At 39.1% G+C, this 27,696-nt stretch overlaps 1 protein-coding gene across 9 annotated transcripts in view; it reads left to right on the forward strand.

The window, feature by feature from the left end:
• Nucleotides 1–27,696, forward strand: part of PTPN4 (protein tyrosine phosphatase non-receptor type 4) — a 190,873-nt gene that overhangs the window by 130,330 nt on the left and 32,847 nt on the right. For all 9 annotated transcript variants that reach the window (XM_051848751.3, XM_017342790.4, XM_051848752.3 and 6 more), the window contains 7 exons: nucleotides 238–410; nucleotides 6,266–6,334; nucleotides 12,615–12,740; nucleotides 13,582–13,740; nucleotides 19,280–19,439; nucleotides 25,682–25,765; nucleotides 25,848–25,904. In XM_051848751.3, the coding sequence (XP_051704711.3) occupies nucleotides 238–410; nucleotides 6,266–6,334; nucleotides 12,615–12,740; nucleotides 13,582–13,740; nucleotides 19,280–19,439; nucleotides 25,682–25,765; nucleotides 25,848–25,904 (828 nt within the window). The remainder of the gene's footprint in view (nucleotides 1–237; nucleotides 411–6,265; nucleotides 6,335–12,614; nucleotides 12,741–13,581; nucleotides 13,741–19,279; nucleotides 19,440–25,681; nucleotides 25,766–25,847; nucleotides 25,905–27,696) is intronic.

Genomic DNA, 27,696 nt, shown 5'->3' on the forward strand with positions numbered 1-27,696 from the left:
CAAGATAAAAGTTCCTAAGATTTGTGCTATTATTGAATGAGGTTCACATTTTATAAACCTTTCCATTTTACTGCTTTTTTTTTTTTTTTTTTTTTTTTTTTTTTTTTTTGAAAACAAAAAAAGATCTTAGGAGGATTACTGTTTGTAAGGCTGGAATAATTTGCCAAAAGTAAATTAAATGGAACATTAGATACTGATGTTTTTTCAGTATTCTCTGCATTTTGTCATTTATTACAGCATGAATCTAGAGAAACGTTATTGGGATTCAATATGGTGAATTACCGAGCATGTAAAAATTTATGGAAAGCATGTGTAGAACATCACACATTCTTCCGTTTGGACAGACCGCTTCCACCTCAAAAGAATTTTTTTGCACATTATTTTACATTAGGTTCAAAATTCCGGTACTGGTAAGTATTGCTTCTGTATTAAGGCTTTATTGTTGAATTTTTTTTCTTCCTTTAATATAAAGTTCTAGTGTATGGAACCATAGAATCCTTGTTAGTAAACATAGCTACTAAGTCAAAATCCCAATGGAGTACAGCCTCTTAAGTTTTTATCAGTAAAAGTTCTGTAAGTTGTTGCGGTATACATCAGGCCTAAAAATCCTGTCCTGTTCACTATATTCCAGGTTATTATTTTCTAATGTAAATTACCAATATTTACTTATTATAGTCTAGACAGAAGTTATAATTTTCATTGTTTTCACTAAATACTTACATGAAAACTTTTCTTTGTTCTAAGACATTTATTTTATTCATAAAGCCAAAATATCTTCTGCATGAGTATATAATACTTACCACTTGATAGTAAACGTATCTATCACTCCTATAAGTTTCCTCAAGTCTCTTTATAACCCCTTTCTCCCTCTTTAGTCCTCAGGCCACCACTTCATTCTGTTTCTGTAGATTGCTTTGAACTTTCTAGGGTTTTCTATAAATTGAAATGAACATGGAGTATTCTTTGTAGCCAACATAATTGTTTTTACTCAACATAATAATTTCCAGATTCATGTTGTTGACTGTATTGATAGTTCATTTCTTTTTATTCTTGAGTAGTATTCTATTGTATAGATGAACTATAATTTGTTCATTCATTTGATGATAGATGTCATGGGTTTTTAAGAGTTTGGACTATAAAGCTGCTGAGATCATGCATGTGGAAATCTTTGAATAGATGTTTGTTTTAATTTTTCTAGGGTAAATACCTAAGAATAGAGTGACTGAGTCATATCATAGATGTATGTTTTAACTTTGTAAGAAACTGACAAACTTTTTTTCAAATTAGTTGTACCATATATGTGCTCACTAGCAGTGTATGAGACTTCTAGCTTCACCGTATCTTCATCATTCTCTGCTATTATCTTTTCATTATGTTCCACTGTCTTCTGAAGAGAATTGTGATGAAATTCAGTTTACCAGTCTGTTATTTATGGGTCTTTTGTCATATCTGAGAAACCTTTGCTTGGTCCAAGGTCACAAAGATTTATTTTTCTGTTTTCTTCTAAGGGTTTTATAGTTTAGCTCTTACTTTTTGTTAGGCCTGGGATCCATTTGGATGTAATTTTTGGAATTCTAATTAGGATTGTGTTGAATCCGCATACCAGTTTGGGGATAACTGAAATCTTAAAAAATTAAATCTTCTTGTTCATGAAACATGGTGTATTTTCTTCTTTAGTTGTCTTTTATTTTCCGAGGCAATGTTTGTAGTTTTCAGTGTACGTGTCTTTTTTGTCAAATTTATCCTTAAGGATTTAATGCTTAAGCATTTCATATTTTTTATCATATTACAAATGGAATTCCTTAATATTAATTTCAGATTGTTCATTGCCTTTAGATAGAAATACAATTGGTTAACTTGTTGGATTTATTGGCATGAAGTTTATAAATATTCCCCTTTTTCTAATATTTCCAGAAACTGTAATAAGGTCACTTCTCTCCTTGATACTGATACCTGATCAGTCAATACTTACTAAGTATTTTTTTTAATATTTTTTATTTATTTATTTGACAGATAGAGTTACAGACAGTGAGAGGGAGAGACAGAGAGAAAGGTCTTCCCTCCGTCGCTTCACTCCCCAAATGGCCGCAGCGGCCAGCACTGCGCTGATCCGAAGCCAGGAGCAGGGTGCCTCCTCCTGGTCTCCCGTGTGGGTGCAGGGGCCCAAGCACTTGGGCCATCCTTCACTGCCCTCCTGGGCCACGGCAGAGAGCTGGACTGGAAGAGGAGCAACTGGGACTAGAACCTGGCGCCCATATGGGATGCCGGCGCCGCAGGCAGAGGATTAACCTAGTGCGCCATGGAGCCAGGCCCCCTGGGTTAAGTATTTTAAACAGTGTGTATACCAAATAAAACTTTTCTTCAGGCTTGTATGGCTTGTGGGCCACCCTTTGCCTACCAAGTCCTAAAGAATAAAAAGGTGACCAAAACATATTTTAAAATCTGTCAAATATAGAACCCCTGACAACCTTGAGAATGATTACAGACTAGAATTAAAATGGTGTAAACTTTAACAAAGTAAAATAAATAATACAGCAAAAAGAAAAAGTGGAAGCAAGGGACTAGTGGGAGGAAATATTTTAATGCCTATTAATAATAATTTGAAATAGGTGGTTTTTAAATGCCCAATTTATTAAGATTTTCTTAATCTTTTTTCTGTATTTTATTTTTGATTAGCAGTAGTCTTTTTCTTTCTTTTAATTCAGAGGAAATCAGGGTGTTTTCCATTAAAAGTGACATATATACAGTCGTAACATTATAATAAAATTATACCTGTCATGTTTCTAGCATTTTCTGTGTATACAATGAATTTCAGAATGATTTCTACTTGCTCATAATGGTGATGATTTCTTAGGGAGGGAACTGTGGCTAAAAATATACATAGCGAATTGTTTGATTTGCTCCTTTTGCAGTGCTTTTTTGTGTTGTTTGAATTACTTACAACAGGTGTGTGTATACCTGTATATAAAATCCTTTCACAATTGGTACTTTCTCAGTGCTCAGAAGATAAGTAACTTACTGGTGATACTGAGTGTTCTGAGACTGGTGCAGTTTTGCATTTCATTCTTAGTACTGAAGTCAGGGGTTCCAAAAGGCATATGCAAGGGTGTATTATGTAAAAGCTATGCATGGATTTCAGAATTGTTGCACTAAAATAAACATTTTTAATTCCATTTTCCACAAATATAGCTACTTTAGTATTACACAGATTTCTGCCATTTTCAAAATGCTCCTTCTTTGTTGTGAAATTCAACTTACTCATCCAGCCTTTAGAGTAATAGTGTTCCATTGAATCTTCTTCAGTGGAAAATGGATGTTATCAGTCATGGTTTAGTCAGGGAAACAAAAAGTCCTTGATATTTCAAACAGAAGCAGTGTAATTAAGGTAATTGGTTACACAGCTATTGGCAAGGCTAGGAAAGCAAAGGAAGAGGCTTATAGAGAAGCAAATGGGAAGAAGTGGGTAATGCCAAAGGATCAGAACCTGTGTCACAGGGCCAGGGTTGTAGCACAGCAGGTTAAGCCTCTGCTTGCAACACTGGCATCCCCTATGGGTGCTGATTTGAGATCCAACTACTCCACTTCCGATCCAGTTGCCCACTAATGTGCCAGGGAAAACAACAGAAGATGGCCCAAGTGTTTGGACCCTTGCAATCACATTGGAGACCTGGAAGAAACTCTGGGCTCCTAGTTTTTGCTTGGCTCAGCCCTGGCCGTTGCTGCCATTTGGAAAGTGAACCAGCGGATGGAAGATTCTCCCCCTACCTCCATAACTCTTTCAAATAAATATTAAAAAAAAAAAAAAAAAAGAAAGAAAAGAAAAACCTATGTCACTTCGAGGCTGGAGTCCACAAGCTTAGACACACTATTAGAGCCATTGTCAGAGCTAGTTCTGGATCCGCCAGAGAAGTGCTGCTCTACTCAAAGATGGAGCCATCTACGTGATGCTTATTTTGCCCTTCCCTTGTCCCCACAACTGTTAAAGCAACTATCAGCATCTTCAGCTAGTCCTGCTCTGCCTTTCTCTACTCTCTGATCTTCTATCAGTGCCTTCTAGAAGCAGAACCTAACAGAAAGCAAAGGGCAAAAGAATCTAGAAAATGGAGTTTGTTGACTTACAGCCCCTACAGAGCAGAAGGAAAGTACATTAGGGCCTACAGTAGCTCAGTTCATATTAAATTAATGTGTGTATCATATTTATAAGTTTAGAAGTTTTGTGATTAAAAACTTTTTAAAATATATCTAGAGGTTTATCCGAGGCACAATTATTGCTAATTAAAATATATCTAAAAGCAATTTTTAATCATCAAAATGATTAATGAAGTTGTAAGTGAAGTAAGAATGTCAGTGTGATGAATGTTTAGCTGGATGCAGTCTTATCCCTAATAGATTTGCCCTAAATAAATTATTTTTCCTTATAATAACCAATTGTCAGGAATATTAGAACTGTGTCACACTTATAAGGTTAGTATGTTATTTAGACAGAAAGGTGGAATTGGATATGTCAGAGGGATTTATTGCTTTCTCCACCAGCTTCCTTATAGACAAACCCTTATCTCATTACAAAGTATTTAAGGAATTGAAATCACTAATATAGAAATATAAAATAATGTTGAACCTTAATTTGTTACCTTCTTAGAAGAAATATAATTTTTAAGGAAACAGCGACTTAGCAACATTTAAAAATCATGCTTGGGTGGGCATTAGTGCTAGTGCTTAAGATACTGGTTGGCCACCCGTGTCACACATCAGAGTGCCTGGATTCAATACCCACCTCTGGCCTGGAAGGCAGCAGTGATGGCTCAAGTAGTTGGGTACCTGCCATACATGTAGGAGAGCTTGATTGAGTTCCCAGCTGGCAGCTTTGGCCTGACCCAGCCTTGACTGACCATTAAGGGCGTTTGGGGATCTCTTGATACCTCTGTCTCTGTCTCATGTGTGTACACTCCCTCTCCCATCTCTGCACCTCAAGAAAAAAAATAGTGCTAATGTTTCTCATTTTTCCATAACATAAGCATGCCATTCAGTTCTCATTTATTTATACCTATGTGATGATCTAAAAGCCACTTATTTAGCCTTAGAAACCTGCATTTGGCTGCTTTTTACATGTTTCAGATAGCTACATTTATAGTGGTTGTATTTGATGTACTAGGAATTTGTGTTCAGTAACACTTAAGTTATGAGCTTCCATGATCAAATTATCTGAGAACCAAGCTTTATTAGCAAAGTTAATTTGAACATATTGTTGTGCCATAAAGGAGAATCCTTTACCCTGCATAAATATATGCTTGCTAGACTAATAAACTTCAGGACAGATCTCCTACTGCCCAACCTCCACAATGTTTCTGTCCTTAATTCCTTCCCATATGCAGAAATCTGCAGTTGCCAAAATGTGGACATGGAAGGAGTTGACGGTATAAGCATTCTTCATGTCTGTGATCATTAGCAATAGAAAAGGAAAAATAGCTTGCCCAAAGAAAGTAGTTCTCCAGGATTCATTAAGGAGTGATGGAAACACTAGCTAACTCTCAGACTTGAAGAGGGATGGCAGGGCTGGCGGTGTTTACTTGAGTTGGAGCATGACCATCTATCTCTGACCCTTGACAGAGTATCTTCAGAGAGAAGAATTCCTCTTGTGCAAAATTATTTCTCCCATGTTGGCTCTTAATTAAGAAGTAGCAAGAAGAGGCTGGCACCGTGGCATACTGGGTTAATCCTCTGCCTGTGGCACCGGCATCCCATATGGGCGCCAGTTCTAGTCCCTGTTGCTTCTCTTCCAGTCCAGCTCTCTGCTATGGCCTGGGATGGCAGTGGAGGATGGCCCAGGTCCTTGGGCCCCTGGATCCGCATGGGAGACCAGGAAGAATCTCCTGGCTCCTGGCTACAGATCAGCGTAGCTCTGGCTGTTGTGGCCATTTGGAGAGTAAACCAATGGAAGGAAGACCTTTCTCTCTGTCTCTCTCTCTCTCACTGTCTGTAACTCTTCCTGTCAAATAAATAAATCTTTAAAATAAAGAAATAAAAAACAAAGAAGTAGCAGAAAGTGAAACGTCTGTGAAGTGTATGTTCCTAATGGAAGGACTGTAAATAAACTTCGTCTGTCCAAGTGGAACTGGAATGTCGTCCAGTCTTTCCTTCCTACTCTGCTTTTTCTGTGCTAGAAATGCCCTGCCTTTTATGAAATGGTAATGTTATCATGTTGTGTGTTGACACTTTATCTTATAGTTCTCTTTAAGATATTGTTGTGTATATTTGTGTATTTCAGTGGGAGAACTGAAGTCCAATCAGTTCAGTATGGCAAAGAAAAGGCAAATAAAGACAGGGTATTTGCAAGGTAAGCTGATTTTACTTCAGTATCTGATTTTTTAAAAAGAAGTATTAAAATTAACTTTTCTAAGTGGTTATAGAATTACCACATCCTTTCCTATATTATGTTGAGAGAATGATACATTTATTGATTCATTTTATATGTGCATTTACCCTGTGCCAAGCACTGTAGCTCTGAATAAGCTAAATCAAGTTATCATATTATGAATATAACATTTTGTTGGAAGATTAGTCTCCTATTTTAAACATCGTTATGTTATCCAGCTCACTTCTCTGTTTAAATCATATCATTAAGAGACAGAGAAATGGCTTTTTATTTGTTTGCCATTTATTTCTTCATTTTTCTAAGAATTTGTTAGAGCCAGTTTGCCTTTTAACTAGTGAAGTTACATGATCAGTTACATTTTAGAAAATAGTTTTATGAACAAGGGTAGAGAATGGTCTGGTAAGTAGAGACTGGGTACCCAGAGACAAAACCAGAATTTAATTGCAGTAGTCCAAGTGAAAATAATAAAGGATGGAGATGGAATGGAGACTAGGGAGCAAGTCTGAGGGAGCTCGCAAAAGTTGATGACCAACTGGGTAGAGGTATGTTAGAGACAGGAGTTTGTCTTTAGTGGAGACAGCTTACATAGGGTAAGTCTTTTAATAGCTGTGTGCTTGGTATCTACTGCTCTTGGAGGCTTGAGAATGTTCATAAGAAGAACGACGGGATGTTGCTTTTGATTTTACTTTGTTTAAATCTTGCTCTTAGTATTTATCCAGATAACTCTCCTATTCTGTGTTTCTGAAGGAGATTTTCCCTTCCCTCCAAAAGTTGAAACTATTCCTTTTTCCTAGTAATGGAAATGATAGTCCATTTTAAAACCCCACCAGTGTCAAATAACAAAGAAAAACTGACATCCCAAAACAATCAATTAAAATTTGGAGGGGATAGTTTTTAATTTGAGATTTGTTTCCACATATATTCACAAAGATATTTATATGTATGTATATACTTGGTTTAAAATAGTTTCATTTATTTTATTGCTTGCTTTTATCACAATATATATCATGCAGATTTTCTTTGCTGCTGAAAGTTTAATAATTTATACCGGCGATAAATCTTTTAACAGCTAAATGTGCTTATCATAATCTAGATGTTAACTTTAGAATTCCTGCCTTGGCCCTGTCCTGCCCTCAGAGTAGGAGCTGCTGCTAGCACTGTCTGAAGCTGTCACAGTAGTATGTTCTGCAAGATGGGAAAATTAATAAAGAATACCATGTGCTCCTTGAAGTAAGGACATTTTAAACAAACAAGCAAAATACTGAAACACATGTTTAGTTTGTTTGAATAATAAAACTTACCTTTTTTTTTTTTTTCTTCATTCTGGGTTGCTATCATCCTGGTTGTCTGATTAATCTACTGAACAGGAAGACTGTTAGTGACAATGTCTTGATGTGGCAAGCATTCAGCTGGTCAGAGCTGTGGTGTTTGGCTGTGATTAGCTAACTTGAATTTGCATTACATAATTTATTTTAGAACTTGCTCAAAAATGTTTTAAATCTTTAAAGAAAAGTTTTAAAATCAATGTGTCTTGATTTTAGATTTATGAGAAATATAGTAATTTTGTCTATTAAACATAAATCTTAACTTAGACACTAATGTGGCATTATTTTGGAAGGGAAACAAAAGAATACAGAGATGCTAATAGACATGACCACAAAAATTATTCACAATTTTCTCCTTTTGCAGTTTCAGATACCATGGTACCCAGTTAGGAAGTAGGAAGACTTGTACAAAGATGCAATGTACAATAAAATGTTAATATGAAATTATTTTCCTTGTAATTGCTCTTGGTGAAGAAACCATTTATTTCCTATCAGTTTCATTGTTTTCATTTTTAATGTGTTTGTTACAGGTCTTAGTACTGTAACTTATTTGTTACACTCATTTCAACACTTGTCAAAATCAGAATTTATTTTTCTTATTCTAATTTTTGTAACTACACCATAACTATATACTTAAACCATTTTAATCCTACTCTAACAATAAGTTTAACTTTTTTCTTACTTGATATTTATTTTAAAAAACAGAACATGTGATTTAATGACTAGTTGTACTTTATAATAGTATGATGTCCCAATTTGACTACCAAATAACAGGTGTATTTGCATATTAAGCTTAGTATCACATGCAAATTATTACTTTTAAGTGTTACTTTAATATTTTTGACCATATAAGATTTTAAATATATGCAGTTACACCTGCATCTTAGCTTTCATTTTATATATATGTTAGTAAAACATATACTTATCAGGTTATTTGATAGAGTAAATATACATTGACAGTAGTGTTGCAATTCCAATATGACAAGCCTAGTATGACTCTCCCATTCCTTTTGTTTTGCTAAAATTCTGTGAATTTTTGTTGAAATAAGTCATCAACGGGGAAGAGATTATAACAGTACTAGGCTGTTTTAATGATCCCTTTATCTCTGCAAGACTAAGCTTTTGTGGGATTGTTTTTCTAAAATACCAACATTTTGTTCTGATGTCTTGATATATGTCTACCAAAATTTTCTAATGCTTTTAGCAATTAATAAGTTACTTATTAAATTATTAAGTTACTATGTATTAGGGAATTCTAGAATTCACGTCATTCTTAGAATTTGAGTTGGCAGTGAAAAACTCAGAAAATATTTCTGCTTATATCATTAGTATGACAAGATTTTTTGATGATGATATTCTTTTTTTCTTATACATGATCTCTGAATTGCTGTCACACTTTTTCATTTGTCATATAATAATATCTAAAAAGAGAACAAAACAGTGTTTTTATACAATACAAAAGTAAGATGCCATAGTCAGAAAATAAGTTTACCACATTGCAAACACAGTGATCAGTGTGGTATGTTTTTCTCTGAAATTTCCACACTCAACAGGAAACATAGACAGCAAGTCTGAGTGGGTGGGTCTCTGAGGTTAAAACTGTTAATAAAGAAATACCTGAAATTTGGTTTTAAATTCAAAACATTTCCAAACGTATTCAGTCCATCAACAGCAGTAACGTTTCCTGACGTTTTATACTTGGTGAGTGTGCTAGATTTTCTTCCTTCAAATGACTTTCTCCTTCTCTTAGAAAATGAAAGTAGTTGATCTCCTGACTATAGTTAGTGAGCCCTCTCATGGCTCACATTTAATACTCTGATATATGAGGAAAGAATAGCTTTATAACATTAAGAATTAGCATTAATAGAAAAGCCACAAAGGCTAAGTTATGGTAAGTTTACAATGCTATTTTAGAAACTGAGTGCATGGTATCATATACTTGATCACTATTTTGTTGTGCCTGAAAGGCTCCTTTTTGCACTGCAATATGAGAAAGTAGGACTAAATGGTATCCTGTGTTGTTAAAAAAAATCCTATGATTTAAACCCATAATGATGGAAAGTGTTCATACTTAATTTACTTTGAATTCACTTATGAAAAGTAAAATCTGATCAGCGTCCCTTTTAGCTAATAACATTACATCTCTTTAGAAAATGCCCATTAGTGTTTAAATTAAGAGGATATTATTATGTGAAACTAAAAAGGTTTTGGCTATGAGTTACTGCAAAGACAGGACACTGAGGTGGTTTGGATTCTTCAGTAACTTAAGTTATTCATGGTGTAGTAAAATTGATAGGCTACATCATTACATTAAAATTTTAGATACTCCTAAATCATAACATTTAAGAGGTAGAGAAGGATCTAAGAATCATATTGTATCAGTAAATGCAGTTATTTGGATATAAAAACTTAAATAATTTGTTTAATAAAAGGCCAGAGCTAGGATTCAGTATAAATGCGCATTATTTTCATGCTTCCTGCTATGTATGCAACACTTTGTCAGATATCCTTTGGTCAGTATTATCATGCTTTTTTAGTTTACTATAGTTCTTTTTACATGTGTAACATATTGAAAAAGGTATTTTAGGCAACAAGCCACTGCAAACTTAATGATATTAGAATTTTATTATATAATCTCATTAAAGGTTTATTCTTTTAATTTTTAAATTTATTTTCATTTGTATTTGGAAAGGCAGAGACAGAAAGAGAACTTCTATCCTGGTTCACTTTCCAAATGCCCACAACAGACACAGCTGGGCCACACTGAAACCAGGAGACCAGAACTCAATTTGGGTCTCCCACGTGCTTGTAGTACACCTATGTGGGAAGCTGGATCAGCAGCAGAGTAGCAATGACTTAAACCAGGCCTTCTAATATAGGATGTGGGTATCTCCAGTGGCAACTTTTTTTTTTTAAGGATTTCTTTTATTTGGAAGAAGGAGTTACAGAGAGAGAGAATTCTTCCATCCACTGGTTCACTCCCCAAATGACCGCAACAGTCAGAGCTGAGCTGATCTGAAACCAGGAGCTTTTTCTGAGTCTCCCACGTGGGTGCAGGGGCCCAAAGACATGGGCCATCTACTGCTTTCCCAGGCCATAGCAGAGAGCTGGATTGGAAGTGGAGCAGCCGGGACTTGAACCGGCGCTGATATGGGATGCCAGCGCTGCAGGCCCGGGCTTTAACCTGCTGTGCCACAGCGCGAGCACCTCCGGTGGCACCTTAACTAGTAAACCAAATTTACCTGCCCTAAAGTTTTAATGTATTGGGTAACTTAATATCACATTTGCTTTATGCCTTGATAATTTTTAAAAATCCATACAAAAGCACGTGCATCGTATATGAGAAGAGGGAAAAAATGATGGTCAACTTTAAGAGAAAAAAAATCTTGATGAGCTAAAAAGTACAGTACTAATCACAATTCCTTCTTACTATTGGAAAATATGAAAGTAAATCCAAATTCACATAATGAAGACCTATGAATCCTGTGAACTGTAACCAAAAATAGTCTTTGTTTTTAACTTTACACAAATAGGTGCTTTCTCTAAATTTCTCTGATCTTGTTTTTGTAGTTAGATAACAGGAGCTGTTTTTATTTTTCTTGTGCTATAATGAAAAACAGTAATTTTTATACGCTTCAGTGAATTTATTACTGAAATATAAAACTGCAGGATGATTTATTGCAGTTTTATAAAATAGCTTAATTTGTTAAGTTAGCTGCCATTTGAAAACTGAATATAAAAAAGCTAGACCTGCAAGAGGCTCCTGGCTCCTGGCTCCTGGCTCCTGGCTCCAGGCTCCAGATCGGCCCAGCTCTGACCATTTCAGCTATTTGGGAAGAGAAACAGCAGTGGAAGACTTTGTCTCTCCCTCTCCCCACCTCCCCCTACCCTTCCCTCCCCCTGCCTCTGCCTCTCTGTAACTCTGCCTTTCAAATAAATAAATAAGTCTTAAAAAAAATAATTAGGGGGCCCAGTGTTGTGGCACAGCAGGTTAGGCTGTTCCTTTGACACTGGGCATCCCATATGGGCACCAATTCATGTCTCAGCTGCTCCACTTCTGATCCAACTCCCTGCTGATGCACCTGGGAAAGCAGTGGAGGATAGCTCAAGTACTTGGGCCCCTGCACCCATGGGGAAGACCAGTATGAAGCTCCTGGCTTCAGTCTGGCCCAGCCCTGGCTTTTGTAGCCATTTGTGGAGTTAATCAGTGGACAGAACATCTCTGTCTCTCTCTGCATCTTGTCTCTCTAACTCTGCCTTTCAAAGAAATAAATATATATCTTTAAAAAAATCACTCAGTTCTCATCTTAATCACTCCGATAGCTGACAATTCCTGGATAGGCAATAAAGCATTTTTAACTCACTACCTCATGACAGAATAGTTAACCTTTCAAAATGTTTTTGTAAAAATCAAAAGAAAACCCACTGACCAGTTATATGTTTAGAAAATGATAAAGTGCAATATGCATAATTATTAGTTTTGTTCTCTCCATGGAAGCAGAGGATTGAGACATTCAGAAGATAATATGTAGAACTTACTTGATACATTCCAAGACAAGCTAGATTTCCAGAAAATCTGCAGTAGCAGTCACCAGTATTGATAAGGTTGATAACATCTGAGAAAATGTCTGATAGCAAACTGCTCCCTTACATTTTTCCTTTCTCTTTTCTTGTTTCTTCTGTTTTTCTTCTCCTCCTCAGTTTCTATCCTACTGTTCCTGGCCTTTTCTTTGCTTCTTCATATAAAGCGAATGTACATTTTTAGGAAATTATTTGATAAATAGCCACTAAATGAATTAATTTATCATAAGTAAACTCTTTATGTTGACTCACCTAGGACATAAGCTATTAAACCAAATTTAGGATTTTTTTATCATGGTTTAGGGTATTAAAATAAAATTATTTTATTTCCCCAGATCCCCAAGTAAGCCCTTAGCACGAAAATTAATGGATTGGGAAGTAGTAAGCAGAAACTCAATATCTGATGACAGATTAGAAACACAAAGCCTTCCATCACGGTCTCCACCTGGAACTCCTAATCAGTAAGTACAAACCAATACCAGGTGAGCATTTTGCTAATTTCTATTTTTTTATTTTTTTTTTATTTTTTTGACAGGCAGAGTGGACAGTGAGAGAGAGAGACAGAGAGAAAGGTCTTCCTTTGCCGTTGGTTCACCCTCCAATGGCCGCCGCGGCCGGCGCGCTGCGGCCGGCGCACCGCGCTGATCCGATGGCAGGAGCCAGGAGCCAGGTGCTTTTCCTGGTCTCCCATGGGGTGCAGGGCCCAAGCACCTGGGCCATCCTCCACTGCACTCCCTGGCCACAGCAGAGGGCTGGCCTGGAAGAGGGGCAACCGGGACAGAATCCGGCGCCCCGACCGGGACTAGAACCCGGTGTGCCGGCGCCGCTAGGCGGAGGATTAGCCTAGTGAGCCGCGGCGCCGGCCTAATTTCTAAATTACTGTGTGTCTCTTGCCTGAAAATGAGGATATATAGAAAGAGCACTCTTTTGGTCACATGTGTTCTTCATTACTCCAGGACATTATTTCCTCTACCTGCCACTTGTTTTTGTGGAATAAGGGAATACAGCATTAAACAAAGAACTCTAGTTTCCCCAGAATTGACTTGCATAGTAAGGGTCCCTTGTCAATAAATCAAAATCTGTTCATAGACTCAAAATCTTTGAGTTGTTTTTGCCATAATCCTTTCCCTTTAAATTCCCAGCAGAATCTCTAAGGGAGCATATATTGTTTGAAAATGCTTTCCAAGTGATTGTGATTCTCTTCAGTTCCCACCCAAATAATTTTTTCTAATCAACCTTATAATTAAGAAACTTGAGAAAAGGGAATTGAAGTGTGTTTTTGTTGTTTTCTGTCTTCATTAGTCGAAATTCTGCATTCACGCAAGAGGGAACCCGGTTACGACCGTCTTCAGTTGGCCATTTGGTAGACCATGTGGTTCATACTTCCCCAAGTGAAATTTCTGTGAATCAGCGATCTCCATCTTCAACACAGGCCAACAGCATTGTTCTGGAATCATCGCCGTAAGAGACTTTTTTTTTCATTTTGCTTCCACATTTTGTATTTTTAAATGTCCCAAATTGCTTCATTTGAAGTAATCTGGGAAATTAGGGTTTTTGGTGCAAGATTTTATTTATGCTATTTTTGGAAATATGTATTTTTTAAAAGATTTATTTATTTATTTTAAAGAGTTAAACAGAGAGAGAAGGAGAAGCAGAGAGAGAGAGAGAGAGATCCTCTGTCCTCTGGTTCACTCCCCAAATGACCACAACAGTCAGAGCTGAGCTGATTGGAAGCCAGGAGCCAGGAGCTTCCTCTGGGTCTCCCACGTGGGTGCAGGGGCCCAAGGACTTGGGCCATCATCCATTGCCCTCCCAGGCCATAGCAGAGAGCTGGATCAGAAGTGGAGCACCCAGGACTCGAACCAGCTGCCCATATGGGATGCTGGCACTGTAGGTAGCTTTACCTGCTACGCCACAGTGCTGGGCCTGAAAATGTATACATTTATAAATGTACTTACTTGTTCCTGAGATTTCTTGAGGCCTTTTCCTGCTACCTAATCCCTATTTTTTTTATTTTTGCTGAATATAGTCATAAATTTCTGCAAATAATGTAGCAATGTGATCAGAGAATAAAGAAATATAAGATTTCTTAATATTTCTTGAAAGATAACCTAACAGTGAGTGGACAGTGTTGAGAAAATTAAAAGAAAAAGTTGAGTGACCAGCTCAGTGAATAAGTGATAGAAAACATGCACACTCCCGCTTTTCTGTCTCTCCTTCTCTGTAACTGTCAAAATATAAATAAACCTTTAAAATTAAAATAGAAAGCATGCACATGTCTTTTTTTAAAATGTGTTTATTTATTTGAAAGGCAGCGAGATCTTCCATCCACTTTTTATTTTTTTAAGATTTATTTATTTATTTGAAAGAGTTACACGGAAAGAGGAGAAGCAGAGAGAGAGAGAGAGAGTGAGAGGACATCTATCTGCTTGTTCACTCCCCAATTGGCCACAATGGCCAGAGCTGTGCTGATCAGGAGCCAGGAGCTTCCTCCAGGTCTCCCCCGTGGGTGCAGGGACCCAAGTTCTTGGGCCATCTTCCGCTGCTTTCCCAGGCCGTGGCAGAGAGCTGGATCGGAAGTGGAGCAGCCGGGTCTCCAACCGGTGCCCACATGGGATGCCAGCACTGCAGATGACAGCTTTACCAGCTATGCCACAGTGCTGGCCCCCATCCATTGGTTTACTTCCCCAGTTGGCTGCAATTGGCAGCAGGGCTAGGTGAGCCTGAAGTGAGGAGACCCAGTTTGGGTCTCCATTGTATGTGGCAAGTACTCAAGTACTTGCTGCCTCCCTGGTGCATTGCCAGATAGCTAGATCAGAAAATTCCAACCACTCTGATATGGGATTCAGGCATCCCAAGCAGCAGCAAACAGTGTCTTAACCTATGTGCTACATTGCCCTCCACTGCACAAATTATTTCTAAAATCCATTCCTGGGATGGCTGTTGTGGCACAGTAGCTTAAGCCACTGTTTGGGATGCCTGCATCTCGTATTGGAGTGACTGGTTTGAGACCCAGCTATTCCTCACTTCCAATCCGGATTCCTGCTGATGTACCTGGGAGGCAGTAGGTGATGGTCCAAGTGCTTTGTTGCTTTCCTGCCACCCATGTGGGAGAACAGGATGGACTTCCTGGCTCTTGTCTTCCACCTGGCCCAGCTCCAGCTGTTGTGGGCATTTAGGGAGTAAACCAGCAGATAGAAAATCGAGCTCTCTTTCTGTCTCTCTCTGTGTCACTCTTCCTTTCAAATAAATGGATAAAGAAATATTTTTTAAAATAAAATCCATTCCTACCTTATATTGGCATACTGGTTAATACATAAATTCAACTTCTTATTTCAGTGTTAATACTATATCAGTGTAATGTATAACCTGCTTATTCTCACATTAATATGCAAAATCTTGATTTATTGGCTTATATAATACAAATAGCTTATGCAAACAAAAACACAGTGGAAGAATTGGGGAAGAAAGTAAAATAGAAGATAAATAGATAAGAAAACTCATTAATTATTGAAAAGGAGAAAGAGATATAATAATATAATAGAGACTGGTCAGATTTAAAGAAAGGATGGATCTGAGTGATGGGTGGAAGAAAGGAGGATTGGTTGGGCCGGCGCCGCAGCTCACTAGGCTAATCCTCCGCCTAGCGGCGCTGGCACACAGGGTTCTAGTCCCGGTTGGGGCGCCGGATTCTGTCCCGGTTGCCCCTCTTCCACGCCAGCTCTCTGCTGTGGCCAGGGGGTGCAGTGGAGGATGGCCCAGGTGCTTGGGTCCTGCACCCCATGGGAGACCAGGAAAAGCACCTGGCTCCTGGCTCCTGCCATCGGATCAGTGCAGTGCGCCGGCCGCAGTGCGCCGGCCGCGGCGGCCACTGGAGGGTGAACCAACGGCAAAAGGAAGACCTTTCTCTCTGTCTCTCTCTCTCACTGTCCACTCTGCCTGTAAAAAAATAAAAAAATAAATAAAAAAATAAAAAAAAGAAAGGAGGATTGGTCAGGAGAGCAGTTAACACTCTGGAAAAACCATGAAAAGATTCAAGTGCCCTAGCTGGACTTCGGTAGAGCTAACCAAGGAAGACTGACTAAGCCATCAAATAGGAAGAGGTTTAGTCATGTAGACATTACAAAGAATGGGAAATAGGACAGACAACACACTGCTCAGTGACCCGTGGGGAATGAGTTGGCAAGAGATAGAATTAATGGAAATTTGATATTTCATTATTTTAACATTTCTAAACATTTGTTGGTTTTCTAATTCTGTAACTTTAAAAAGTGTCATGCATAGTAATTAAGGGACAATGATTTAAAAATCACATATTCCCATGAGATAATATATATGAATCAGATTCAAAAGCCCCCAGAATCATTGCCCTCACCCCTTAAGTGCCTTTGTTCTGCTTTTCTGACCTGAAATGAGAGAACAATTCAAGGTGGATTAGAGTTTTGTTTCCTGTCCTTAGTTCTCAAGAATTTAAGATCCTTGGAGCTTTCTCCTTAGGCATGTATTTTATAAGGCATAAATATGTGTTTTTATTCATTTGAAAGTTAGAGTTACACAGAGAGAGGAGAGGCAGAGAGAGAGAAAGAGAGAGGTCTTCCAAAGCCAGGAGCCAGGAGCTTCTACCAGGTCTCCCACATGGGTGCAGGGGCCCAAGGACTTAGGCCATCTTCTACTGCTTTCCCAGGCCATAGCAGAGAGTTGGATAGGAAAAGGAGCAGCCAGGACTAGAACCGGCATCCATGTGGGATGCAGGCGCTTCAGGCCAGGGCGTTAACCCATTGTGCCACAGTGCCAGCCCTTGTATTTAATTTTGACTCTAACACTGCATTTGAAGTTCAGCCAGATTTAATTTCAAGAATAATGAGAGAGTTTTGAAAAAATAAACTTAATGATAAAATTATGATAATATACATTAGTTGTGTATGGTCAGATTTTACATAAATGATCTCACAGTTCAATTCAAGAGAACTCAATGAAGAAAAATGAATTGTCCCAGTTGACAAAACAAAAACTCTGTATCCCAAAAAGACTTTGTTGATTTTTTTTCCTTGCAACTTACAGACAATATTTTGTTATTCCACATTTATAGATTTTAGTTTTACCATCAGCTAAACATTAAAAAAATTCAAGCAATGTGTTGGATTAAGCACAGCAAGAATGTATACAAGGGCCACAGTGATAATAATCTTCCAGTTATTCTGAGCTAAATTATGTTGGGATAATAAATGAGCTTAATTTACAGTGACTTACAGCAAAGGTAATCCCTTTTTTACATTATATGTATATCATGGGTGAGCTGTGGCTCTTCTCCACATTTTCTTTATTCCATGGCCAAGACTGAAAGCAGTTCCCAGTTTGGAACATGGCTAGTCTCATGACCAAGCATAAGCAAAAGAAGCTTAATGAGCTGTTTCTTAAAACTTCCTTTCATAATGACACATACCACTCCTTTTCACATTTCTTTGACCTAAACCAAGTCACATGGCCAAGCCTGATGTTGGGGTGGAGGATGTAAATATTTAGAACAACAATATAATCTAATACAGTTCACTTTCTAAAAGCCTTATAGCTTAGGTATTAGGCGTCTTTTGTCAATCAACAAAAGTGAGTAGATACTGGGAAAAGTCTCTGCCCAAGTACCACAACAGCAGCCAAGTGGCTTGACACAGCAGCTGTCAACTCTCTCACCAGTGCTTAGGCTCAATGAGGGGATGATTCTTATTTTTTAACAGTATATTTTGTTTATCCAAATATGCCTAAAATGAGAGGTGGTAATTTTCTTTTCCCAGAGGACCACCTGCCTTCCTAGAGATAGATAACTCCAATGATGGTCAGTGCTGTTATCAAGAAATATTTTCTCTTTCCTGTTTTGTTACTTTCTTCCAAACTCCACAATTTCCATAGATGTGTGTTCCCTAGGACACAAGTTGAACCACTGGGTCCCCCTTCTGGCCTTTGTGGAAAATTCACAAGTAATGTTATGCATACTACACTTGTTCTTAAAAGCTATAGTTTCTGGCTCCATGGCACAGAGGATAAACCACCACCTGAGATGCAGGCATCCCACATGGGCAACAGACCAGTTCGAGTCCCAGCAGTTCCACCTCTTATCCAGCTCCCTGCTAATGCGTCTGGGAAAGCAGCAGCAAATGGCCCAAGTGCATGGGCCCCTGCCACCCATGTGGGTGATCCTGGTGGAATTGTGGAATTCCAGGCTTCTGGTTTCATTGGGGCCATTTGGGGAGTGAACCAACAGTTGAAAAATCTCTCCATCTTTTGTAACTCTGCCTTTCAAATAAATAAATAAATCTTCAATAAAAAAAAGTAACAGTTTCTACCTTGAAATTTCTGCTATCATACTTACCTTTTCTTATCAATTTCTGCTGCCACAAATAGAGCCTTATACTCCGTTAATTGGAGTTTTGCCTTCTCACCTTAAGTTATAGACTCTGATCAGATGTAGTTTTGTCTCTTCAGTGATGATTCAACACTCCTCCAGTATTTGTCACATCATTAAGTTCATTGCTTCTGTGATTGTGTTTTATTTCAAAATAGAATAAGGCAATCACTTCAGTTCTTTATACTGTACTAGGTGTTTTTATCTGTGGAACAGCCCAATTTTCAATTTGGGATTTCTCTTTGCTTTATTTTTTGGCTACCCATGACTCCACTGCAAACTTTAAAAATTTGTGGGGAGGGAAAGGTGTGTACATTGTTATAGCAAATTAATAAGTATCTTCATAGGAATAACTTTGAAATGCATTTTAATATATAATTATTTACAGATTTAAGAAAGTGAAATTAGATTTACTAGTATACAAGGGAAAGAAACTTTAAAAACGTAAGAAAATTTTCAAATAGCATTTGCAAGTGATATGTTTAAGGCCTGCCTCCTGCTAGACCTTGTCTATACCTGGGTCACTTGACTCTAATTTTTAAAAAAAAGTTGTGTAAGACAACTTCCAAAATATCACTCTTCCTTCTTTTTTTTCTTGTTTAGATCACAAGAGACCCCTGAAGATGGACAGCCTCCAGCTTTACCACCAAAACAATCTAAGAAAAATAGTTGGAACCAAATTCATTACTCACATTCCCAACAAGATCTGGAAAACCATATTAATGAAACATTTGATGTCCCATCTTCCCCTGAAAAGTCTACTGTAAGTGGCTTCTGCAGCTACTGTCACTTTTCTTTGATTTCTTTAAATCATAAGTTTATTTTAGTGTGAGATAGTTTGGTTATAAATTACATTACAGTGCCTTGTCTTTTTCCTCATTCTTTGGTCATTCTGCCATGATATAACTCAATAGTGGAGTTTACAGTTACTGTTTATAAAATGACTATTGCTTTGGAAGTTAAGTTCTTGATAGATTTGTATAAATTTCAATCTTGCAAACATGCCTGCATGTTCAGGGCAAATGCTAATAACCCATTAAATACTAACTTTGTTATATAATTCACTCAAAAATTATTTATTGAGTACCTGCTATTTACCATGCATTGGTGTGGTCTCTGAGGATTAGACTGAAGAAAATAGAAAAGAAACAAATCCTTGCCTTCAAATACCTTATATTCTGAAGATAAATAGTAAATAAGGTAAATCATTTAAGTGCATAGCATATGTTAGGGAGGAAAAATAAAGCAGTAAGGGAACCAGGAAATTTCAGAAGTAGTATTGTAGTTTTAGGTAGTGGGATCTAGGGATGAACTTAGTGGTGAGCATACAGATGTCTCCTGGAAGAGCAGGTAAGCTAAGGAAACAGCAGGTCCAGAGACAGGTGTCAGTCTGTTTTCTGTGGCTGTAATCTAAGACCTCAGACTGGGTAACTTATAGAGAGTACAGGTTTATTTCGCTCATGGTGTTGAGGCTGGCTAGTCCAAGAGCGTGAGGCTGGCATCTGGTGAGGGCCTGTGGTGACAGAACAACTGGCAGCTCCAGTCTCTCTTCCGTTTCTTGTGAAGTGACTACTGCCATTATGGGGATCCACCCTTATGACCTTGTCTGATCCTTATGTCTCCCAAAGGCACTGCCTCCAAATACCATTAATATATGACGACTCATGGAGGAACACACTCAAACCATAGTAGCAGAAGTATGACTTACATCATCAAGGAACAGCAAGGGAATCAGTTTGGCTAGAGAAAAATGAGAAAATAAGGAAGAAATAGGCTAGACCCTTAATTCCTTCTAGGATGAGGAATTTGGGGTTTTTTGTTTTTTTTTTTTTTTTTTTTTTGGACAGGCAGAGTGGATAGTGAGAGAGAGAGACAGGGAGAAAGGTCTTCCTTTTGCCGTTGGTTCACCCTCCAATGGCTGCCGCGGCCGGCGCACCACGCTGATCCGAAGCCAGGAGCCAGGAACTTCTCCTGGTCTCCCATGGGGTGCAGGGCCCAAGCACTTGGGCCATCCTCCACTGCCTTCCCGGGCGACAGCAGAGAGCTGGCCTGGAAGAGGGGTAACCGGGACAGAATCCGGCGCCCCGACTGGGACTAGAACCTGGTGTGCCGGCGCCGCTAGGTGGAGGATTAGGCCTATTGAGCCGCGGCGCCAGCCAGGAATTTGGTTTTAAACTCTAAATGAGATAGGAAGCAAATGGACCTATCTGAGGAGAGAAATAATGTGATGTCACTTAAGTTTTAACTATATCACTCTGATTTTGTATTGAAAATATACTAAAGGCAAGGTAGAAGTACAGATACTGGTTGTGAAGTATTGCGATATTACATTGCAAGTAATGGTGATGTGGACCATGGTGAGGCAGTGCAAGGCCTGAGATTTGACTGGATTCTGGATATAGTTTTCAAGTAACTCTGGCATGATATGCCAGCAGATCAGATATAAAGTACAAGAAAGGGGAAATCATGGAAAATGTCAGTATTTTTAGCCTAAGCAGCTTAGAAGGATCAACTTGGTATTTACTGAGATGTGAAAGGCCACAGTTGGAACAAGTATGGGTGGAATAGTGGGAATTCATTTGGGGATACATTAAGTTTGAGATGCCTATTAGGAATCCATCTGGAGATGGAAAATGTTGAATATATGATTCTGGAGGTGAAAGGAGAAGTCTGAACTAGAGTTGTGACAGTCAGAGTTGATGGCATGCCAATGCTATGAAAGAAACACAATATTGGAAGAAATCACCGATGAGTGGCATGTAGTTCTGTAAATAAGAGGCTCTAGGAATTGAGCTTTGCTCCTCTAAATTGTAAAAAGGAGGGGACTGACAGAACCTAGCAAAGGAGATGGACAGTATGTAGACAACAAGGTAGAAGAAAACTCGACAGCTGCCTAGTTAAGGAGTCAAAGAGGGAGTGACCAACTTTGTCAGATGTTACTGCTAAGTCAAGTCTAATAAGGACAAGAATTAAATACTAGACTGACGAATGTGAAAATCTTTGTTGTCTTTAATGAGAATAGTTTTAGTGGAGTCGTGTGGATGAAAACTTGGACTGGGAGGGTGGGACTGGAGGAAATAGGAAGTGTGGGCAGCTCTTTTTTAGCAACAAAAAGGAGCTGTTTGGGGCAGTAGCTGATGATGAAGTAGATCCTAGAAAGAGTTTTTGTTTTTGTTTTTAATTTAAAAACTCTTAACAGATAAAAATTGTACATATTTATGGAGTACCCTATGGAGTTTCAGTACATATATGCATTTTATTATGTACAATCAAGATAAATATATATGTATATATATACACACACACACACACACACAAACATTTAACATTTCTTTATAGGGAGAATTTTCAGAATCCTAACTTCTAGTTTTTTGATAGAGAAATATACAGTGCACTAACAGTATCTACAGTCATCCTACTGTGCAAAAAGAAGCCCAAAACCTCTTTCTCCTATTTAACTATACATAAGTTCTTGTTAAGCAACCTGTCCTCATCCCTCCCTGTACTATTGTTCCCCAGCCTCTGACAACCACCTTTATAGTTTTAACTTCTATGAAATCACCTTTTATATTAGACACCACATGTGAAAGATTATGTGGTACTTAACATTTCTCCATGTGACTTACTTTACTTAACAAAAGAGATCCAGTTTCATTCATGATGCTCCTGATGATGAGCTTTTGCCCCTTTTATGGCGGACTAGTATTCTGTTGTGTATATGTATCATTTTCTTTATTCATTCATCAGTGGATCAACAGCTATGTTGTTTCTTTTTCTTAACTATTATGAATAGTGTTAGAATAAACTTGGGAGTGCAAATTTTTTTAAAAAGTATTCACTTCATTTCTCTTCGATACATGCCAAGTAGTAGGATTGCTGGATCACATGGTAATCCTATTTTTAGTTTTGTAAGGAACCTCCATGCTGTTTTACACAATGGCAATACTCATTTACATTCCCACCAACAGTGTATAAGGGTTCCCTTTTCTTCACATCCTAGCCACCCTTTATTATCTTTTGTTATTTTATTTTATTTTATTTTATTTTATTTTAAAGTGAGTGAAAAAGAGGTCCCATCCACTTGCTCATTCTCTAAATGTCTTAACTAAGATTTCTAGCTGGTGCAAAGCCAGGAAGTAGGAACTCAATCCAAGTCCCCTCATGAGTGGCAAGAGCCCAGCTACCTGAGCCATCACTGCTGCCATCCAGGATCTGCATCTGCAGTAATCAGGAGTTGCAGCCAGAAATCAACCCCAGGCACTCCAGTGTAGGACACTGCTTAATTATCAGGCCAAACTGCTTAAATTCCAGGCGTGCCCCTCTTTTGTCTTTTTGATAATAGCCAATCTTACTGAAGTGAGGCGATATCTTACTGTACTTTCAATTCACATTTCTCTTCTGACTGGAGATTTTGGTCATTTTTTCATATATCTATTGGCCATTTGTATACAAAGAAATAGCATGGTTATATTGCACCATAGATCAGTTGGGCCGAATAGGCATCCACAGAATACTTCATCCAGTGGCTGTAGAATGCACATTCTTCTGAACAGCACATGGAATATTCTCCAGGGTAGATCATACTATAGATCACAAGACTTTACAAATTAATACAAAAATACATAAATATGATACTGAGTATCCCCCAAAATCAGATTTGTCCCAAATCTGCAGTTGTTGTGTTGTTTAAAATAAACTAGGGAAATACCTAAAGGGAGTAGTCCTTCCATACAACCTGTAAGTGGGGCTGGGCTAGGCCCAGACTCCTGGTACTCCAGCTACAGTGCCATGATGCTAGATCACCATCAGAGCTCACAGCCCATGGTGACCAGTGCAGCTAGGGGTGGGACCAGAGCCCACCCTGCTGTGGTGCACTCACCCCCAGTGCCATTCCTGCCAGCCACTCATGGTACTGGCTGAAGTATAAGACTAATGACTGGGGCCACAGAACTCCACTTGACACCAGAGCAGGTCCAGAGGCTCCATGTGCAGGCATTAGCCTGGGGACAGGAACTGTTAGCATCTGCTCATTGTTGGATTTTCCCAGCTTGCCACTGAGTCCCAAAACAATCCTTACTATCTGCACTGGGTTGTAGGAGGGGTGGTAGAGGCAGCCTTGCAGCTACCCAGCAGGTACCAGATCATTCACTCCTGGGTCTCACAGTCATTAGGCCCAGTGCAGTCTTGAGGGTGTGTCTGGTGATAATCAACACTGAAACAAGTCCGTCCCAGCAGGGCGCAGGCCTCTTGCCTGATACTGGGGCCAGTCTGGAGACTTTATCCACATGCAGTGTCCTAGCAGCAGGAACCCTTAGGCTTTACTGGACCAGTGTGAGTCCCAGGACGTAGTCCTGTGGCTCTTTGATGCCTGCCCAAGGACGGAGGAGGGGTATACGAGCAGCCCCTGCACCACCCAAAATTGGCAGTAGGCTGAGTCACACCTGGTGTCACAATCACTGGGCCCCATGAAGTTTTGAGAGTGCACACCAGGCCCGCATGAGGCTAGCAGTGATACACACCAGACTGAGCACTTCCCACCAGAGCACAGGCCTCCATCTGAGCCACAGCCAGGTCAAGAGGTGCTATGTAGGAGTGCCAGCCCTGGGGTGGAGGTCTGTGGGCTTTATCAGGTGCTAGATCTCAAGGCAGCAGCAGGCCTGGCTCTGAGCACCAAGGCAGAGTCCTAACCAAGACTCTCCTGCCCACTTTACACAGCTGGAGTCTTGCTCTGCTTTCTGCCAGTGGTTGAGGTTGGGTGGCAGGCCTGGAGGCAGGGGCCATATGGCCCTGTCCAACTCTGAATTTCACTGTGGTGGGCCTGGCACTGCGTTTCAGTTCCCTTCCCCTCTCTCAAGTAGGAAGTGTCTCTCTCCACACTGAGCTCCTCTTAGCTGAGGGAGGGAGGGGTGATATTAACAACTCTTGCCTTCTTGCTTTCTTCCATTCTGTTAACTAAAATGAGCCACTAAGGTCTCTCACATGGCTTCAGTAGTTCTCTTAAAGGTGGCTTGGTGTTCAGATTGCTGTTTGAATTGGTGTCCCTGTGGGGAGATGGACACTGCAGCAGCTTGCGTAGCCACCATCTTGCTCCATCTTGAGTTCTTTCATTAAATCAGAAAGGTGAGAGTATTTCCCAGAAGGATGGGAAAATGGATACTGAAGTAAGAGAATTGTTGGCACTGTCCCTGAGTATGGAAGAAGGAATGGGGTCTAGAGAAAGTAGAAATACAGTTTGAGAGTAATATGATAACTTATCTAATTAAAAGTGTTTATAGGGAATTTACAGAATATATAATTAATTCTGCTTTGGGGTTAAGGGGAAGATTCCCAAGAGAGATCATCTCTGACCTGCATCTTAAGGTATAGAATTAGATGGTTCCCTTCAAAGAATAAGCATCAAGCATACTACATGAAAGAAGCTAATAACAAATAGCCAGGTGTTACATGGTTTCTCATGTGAAGTGTTCAGAATAGTCACACCTATAGAGATCATAAGTATAGTACAGGTTGACTAGGGTTCAGAGAATGGGAGCAGGAGGGAATGGCAAATGGGCGCTCATGGATGCAAGGTTTCTTTTGAGTTGATGAAAATATTCTAAAATTATTAGATGGTAGTGATGCTTGTGCAACTCTGTGACTGTAGTAGAAATATTCTGAAATTAATAGATTTTAAAAGGGTAATGTATATGGTATATGAATTATCTGTCTTAAAGCAGTTTTTCAAAAGCACACATATCAAGCAGAGGAAGTATCATTTGAATTTGTCTAATACTGTGAGCACCTGTGATGTCTGAAGCTTTGAGCCAAGGGTCTAGTGATACTGTGATTAACAAAGACAGACCTGGTCCTGTCAAAAAATTTACTTTCCTGAACCAATATTTTGATTGGAATTATGGTTATTTACATAGTATACATGACAGAAGCATACAAAAGGTTCACTTTATATGTATTAAGGATAGATTATAAATGAAGAAAATAATATTACTTACTTTTTATCTTTTTAAGCCGAATGGCGGTATTCCACATGATAATCTTGTTCTCATCAAAATGAAACCTGATGAAAATGGAAGGTTTGGATTCAATGTAAAGGTAATCTAGAATTTATGTTGTACTTGGATTTTAAATTAATATCTTCTCACTTCAATAATATTTGACTTGTTCTCTTTTTAAGGGAGGTTATGATCAGAAGATGCCTGTGATTGTGTCCCGAGTAGCACCAGGAACACCTGTAAGTTATTTTAATTTTTCAAGTAAATCTTGCATTGTTGGCTTTTTTTATAACTGTATTCTCTTTATTTATTTATATCTTCCATCCACTTGTCCACTCCCTAAATGCTCACTACAGCCAGAACTGGTCAGGCCAAAGTCAGGAGCCAGGAACTTCATCTGGGTTTCCCACATGGGTGGCAGGGACCCAAGTATTTGAGCCATCATGTGCTGACTCCCAGGGTGCACATTAGCCAAATGTTGGTTTGGAAGCAGAGCTGGGTCTCCAACCAGACAATCTGATATGGAATGCAGGCATCCCAAATAGCATCTTAACTGCTGTGCCAAAATTTTGATCCTCAGTGTCTGGTGGATATAACTACTGATAACTTCCAGATGTACATACTACCAATTCAGTAACCTAGAGCGACTGAACCAGTCCTTCAGTCTAAATTATAAACTCCCGAGTTGGGTGTTTGGCCTAGCAGTTAAGATGCCATGGGACCAGCATTGTGCTGTTGCAAGTAAAGGTGCCACCTGCATTGCCAACATCCCATATTGATACTGGTTTGTGTCCCGGCTGCTCCACTTCCAATCCAGCTCCCTGCTCATGGCCTGGGAAAAGCAGCAGAAGATGGCTCAAGTGCTTGGGCCCCTGCCATCCACATGGGAGACCTGGATGAAGCTCCTGGCTCCTGGCTTCAGCCTGGTTCAGTCCTGGCCATTGCAGCCATTTGGGGAGTGAACCAGCAGATGGAAGATCTCTCGCTCTCGCTCCCTCCCCTCTTCCTCTCTCCCTCTCCTCTTTTCTCTCTCTCTCTCTTTCTTTCTGTAACTCTGTGTAACTCTGGCTTTCAAATAAAATAAATTAAAAAAAAAAAAAAAAAGATGCCTGCATCCCATATTGGAGTGCCTGGGTTTAACACCCAGCTTTACTCCCAACTCAAACATCTGAATAATGCAAACCCTGGGAGGCAGTGATAATGGCTCAAATACTTGAGTCCCTGCCATCCATGGGGAACACCTGGATTGAGTTCCTAGCTTCCAGCTTCAGCCCCAGCAATTGCAGGCATTTGTGGAGTGAACCACAGGGTGAGCTTGCTCACTCTTGCTTGTGCTCCTTTTCTCAATGCCTCTCAAATAAATAAAAAATACATTCTAAACTCATGAAAAATAATCCCCAAATAGATCCAGCTTAGATGAGATGTTCTTGTTTCAGAAAATTCAATTGTGGTTCAAGAGTGGAACCGGGGATATATAAAATACATATTTATATATAATTTATATATATAAAATTACTCCTTTCTGAGCCAGCGTGGCACAGAGAATTAAGTTGCTATGTGCAGTACCAGTGTCCCATGGGGGCACTAGTTCATGTCCTTGCTGCTCCATTTCCAATCCAACTCCCTGCTAATGGCCTAGGGAAATTAGTGAAAGATAGCCCAAATGCTTGTGTCTCTGTATCTATGAAGTTCCTGGCACAGCCGTGGCTGTTGTGGTCACTTGGGGAGTGAACCATTAGATGGAAGATCTTCATCTCTCTCTGTCTCTTTCTGTGTGTAATTCTTTCAAATAAATAAATAAGTAAATTACTGTGGCACAGGCATTTGATGTAATGGTTAAGATGCTACTTGGGATGCATGCATCCCCTTATCAGTGAACCTAAGGTTCCAGTTCTGCCGCTGCTTCTAATTCCAGCTCCCTGCAATTGCACACCCTTGGAAGCAAGCAGGTGATGGCTCAAGTTTTTGGATCCCTACCACCCATGTGGGAGAACTAGATTGAATTTCTCACTCTTGACTTCGATCTGGTCC

Source organism: Oryctolagus cuniculus, chromosome 3 (assembly GCF_051225735.1).
Source record: "Oryctolagus cuniculus isolate XC-2025 breed Fujian yellow rabbit chromosome 3, ASM5122573v1, whole genome shotgun sequence".
NCBI classification, from domain to species: domain Eukaryota; kingdom Metazoa; phylum Chordata; class Mammalia; order Lagomorpha; family Leporidae; genus Oryctolagus; species Oryctolagus cuniculus.